General features: G+C 52.2%; 1 protein-coding gene across 1 annotated transcript; it reads right to left on the reverse strand.

The window, feature by feature from the left end:
- Nucleotides 1-1,642: 1,642 nt before the first annotated feature.
- On the reverse strand, nucleotides 1,643-1,891 carry LOC311186650 (immediate early response 3-interacting protein 1-like; the record flags this gene model as incomplete). Its single annotated transcript, XM_084257767.1, has 1 exon — nucleotides 1,643-1,891. The coding sequence occupies one exon, from the start codon at nucleotides 1,889-1,891 to the stop codon at nucleotides 1,643-1,645; it is 249 nt and encodes an 82-aa protein (XP_084113893.1).
- Nucleotides 1,892-2,851: the final 960 nt, after the last annotated feature.

The following is a 2,851-nucleotide window of genomic DNA, read 5'->3' on the forward strand; positions in this document are numbered from 1 at the left end:
CTCCTAGACTTGCAACGTTTACAATGGACCGAGATTCTAGAGACTTTGACTCCTGGGTTGTTTCTTTGGCTGTGGGTGAGAGTCGTTGAATTACCACATGGCCCATTTCTAGCAGTATATGTGTTACAGTTTGGCAATCAACAATGACTCTTCTTTTCCTCCCAGATTCCACACTTTACATTGTGAATCGCTGCTGGTATTGTGCTTTCCTTGGAATTGGAATAATTTATGATACATAACCCGATGGCCCCACGGAGTAGGTTCACTGACCTAAAAGATCTGTGTTCTCTTCGTCTTCATTAGGGCATGGCCGCTGGCAACCGCTGGTATTTCACTGTCTCCATAGTTGTGCCTTTTATGGAGTGTTTTATATTTAGGATCATGGATCATGTAGTCTTTTTAGATTGACGTGTTTCACTTATTCAAGATAGCTTCATATCACTTAATGGGTTAAAAAGTCCTTTCTTTTGACCACTGAGTACCATCGCATTGACTGGTTGTACCCCAGGACATCCATCAAGTACCGAAGGACATTTGATTCTTGCAAGCTTGGGCAAGTGATGAGCAAAACCGCTCTCAGCATCTGTGTGTTGATTTTCACAGACATCAGTTTCATTTAAGATTTATTTATTTATCATAGAAGAACTGGGGTGTAGGCCATAGGTGCAGGGGTGAGAGGACTCACCAGAGACAGAGTGGGGAGCAGAACAGGCAGATCTACTGAGATACACTGCTGAGGGGAGCAGCGAGGAGACAGGAGAGGTCTGCTGCGCCATGTGGATCAGCTCCCTGGCCAGAATCGAACACAGGCCGTAATGGCTGGTTATAGCTTGATAGCGCTGAAACTTCACCCCTGCGCCACCAGGGAACTGAGTGATTTCAATGGCTTGCCCAGGAAGCAGGTGTGGCAGGTGAGCAGGAGGAGGACCGTGCATTTTGGGCGGAGCTCTGGGTCCTTGTGCTGGCCTGTGGAATCCTCCTGATTCCTCAGAATCATCCTGGGGGCTGATGGTGAGACATCTCCCAACTTAACCCAGCAGGGGCCTTTGTGCATAGACTGGGGAGAGGAAGGGCTTCCCAAAGCTCTTTGCTGCCTCAACTGAGCCAGCTTCTCCAGCCTGGTCCCTGCTATTTCTCCACCTAATTTCATCTCATCCCTTTCCCTGGTGAAGGGCTTCACCTCACCTCAGCTGCTTCTTATGTGTTGTTTTGTTTTTTTGTTTTTTTAGGGACTCCTGTTTTATTGTCAGTTTTACATTTTTTTCAAATACAAGGATGACCAGTTAAGATGGGTATGTTCTGGGTCTCCCCAGTGGCACAGGGGTTGAGCGCAATGCTGTGAAGCTGTCCATAGCCTTTGCAGCACCAGTTGGATTCCAGGCTGGCCGGGAACATTCCCACATGGCGTGGCAGACCTCTCCTGTCGTGCCCGCTGCTCTCCTCAGCAGTGTACTTTGGTCAGTCTGCTCCCTGCTCTGTCTCTGGTGAATCCTCTCACCCTCCTGCACCTCCGGCCTGTACCCTAGCACTTGTATAACGATAAAGAAATCTTAAAAAAAAAATGTGTACATTCCAATGATGATGGAAGTAGTAACTTCTGTTGGCATCTCTTCTCCTGAGTCTCCCTTTCTCCTACTGATCTTCACCCAAATAATAAAAGTAATAAAATTACAACTGAGTTTACTATGATCAATGGCACTCTCATCACAGTTCTTACAGATTGAATAAGGTTCATTAGCTGAGGCTTAATTCCTGTCTCCTCTCTGAATCTGCCAATTCCCTGGTCTCTTCCCCAGCCACTGTTTTTAAGGAAGCGTTCTTCGTGGAGCACGGCAGTGGCATTGACACAGAGCAGGGCCGCCTGCAGCAACGAGTACAGGGTAAAGGCCATAGTTACTGGAGCCGCTCCAAAGCCCAACAGATCGCGGTCCTGCCACCACAGGGGACGTGGCGCCGCCACCACTGGCCTTGTTAGCTCTTTGACCCGTGAGCCCAGGCAGATTCTTGCTTGCACCCCTGCAGAATGCTTCCTGCAAAGGGGCCAGGTCCTTTTCTCTGAGGTCTCCCCAAGCGGGTCTGGGTGGGGCTCCTATCTGCTTCTCTTGGGTAAGTTCCAACCTTGCAGATTTAGGTCCTTATCTGTAACAGTATTGGGGTCAGGCAGTGGACAATATCGCGCTCCCAGCATACCAAGAGGCTTCAGAGGGCAGTTGGGCTCAGTCAAAAGCACACGCACACACATACCCGTATCTGACATTTAATTGATAGCCTATCAATCCAATGGGACCCCACCAAGGGAGAGCACGACATCACCCCGCGTCGGGCCCTGTGATGCGGGAGCCCTTCACCTGGTGGTCTTTAGAGGGGGAGCTGATGCCCCTTACTGTCACCCCTACCAGAATGGGGGCGCTGAGAAACACGGGGAGTCTCTCATCTCTGAGGCTCCCCTTCCTGCTCCTGGCAGTGGAGCTGGAGGACCCCGGGGTGTCTACGGGGAGAGAAGCCTGGCAGGTGTCACGTGGGCAGAGGTGAGCGGGCAGAGACCCCGTGGGCTGGACTCTCGCGGGGCCGGGGGGGGGGGGCAAGTCCTTCCACTCCAACGGGCCTCATCGGCCGCACCACGGGCCTCCATCTAGTCCCCGAGGGCGGCTCCACTGATTTCGGAGCTTCGCTGCCCTCCCGCTCTTAGCTGATGGTCCAAGGAGCAGCGAAGAAGTGAGTCCGGAAACTCGCCTTCTTGGGGGGGAAAAAAAAATCCCCTCGTCTGCCACGCTGCCCTGGGGGAGGTGTAACCCTTCGTCTTCCAATCCGCCGCGGACGCGCCCGGCGGCCCCCGTCTCCCTCCAGCCCT

The sequence above is a fragment of the Talpa europaea genome (genome assembly GCF_964194135.1).
Source record: "Talpa europaea genome assembly, chromosome: 16".
Classification (NCBI taxonomy): domain Eukaryota; kingdom Metazoa; phylum Chordata; class Mammalia; order Eulipotyphla; family Talpidae; genus Talpa; species Talpa europaea.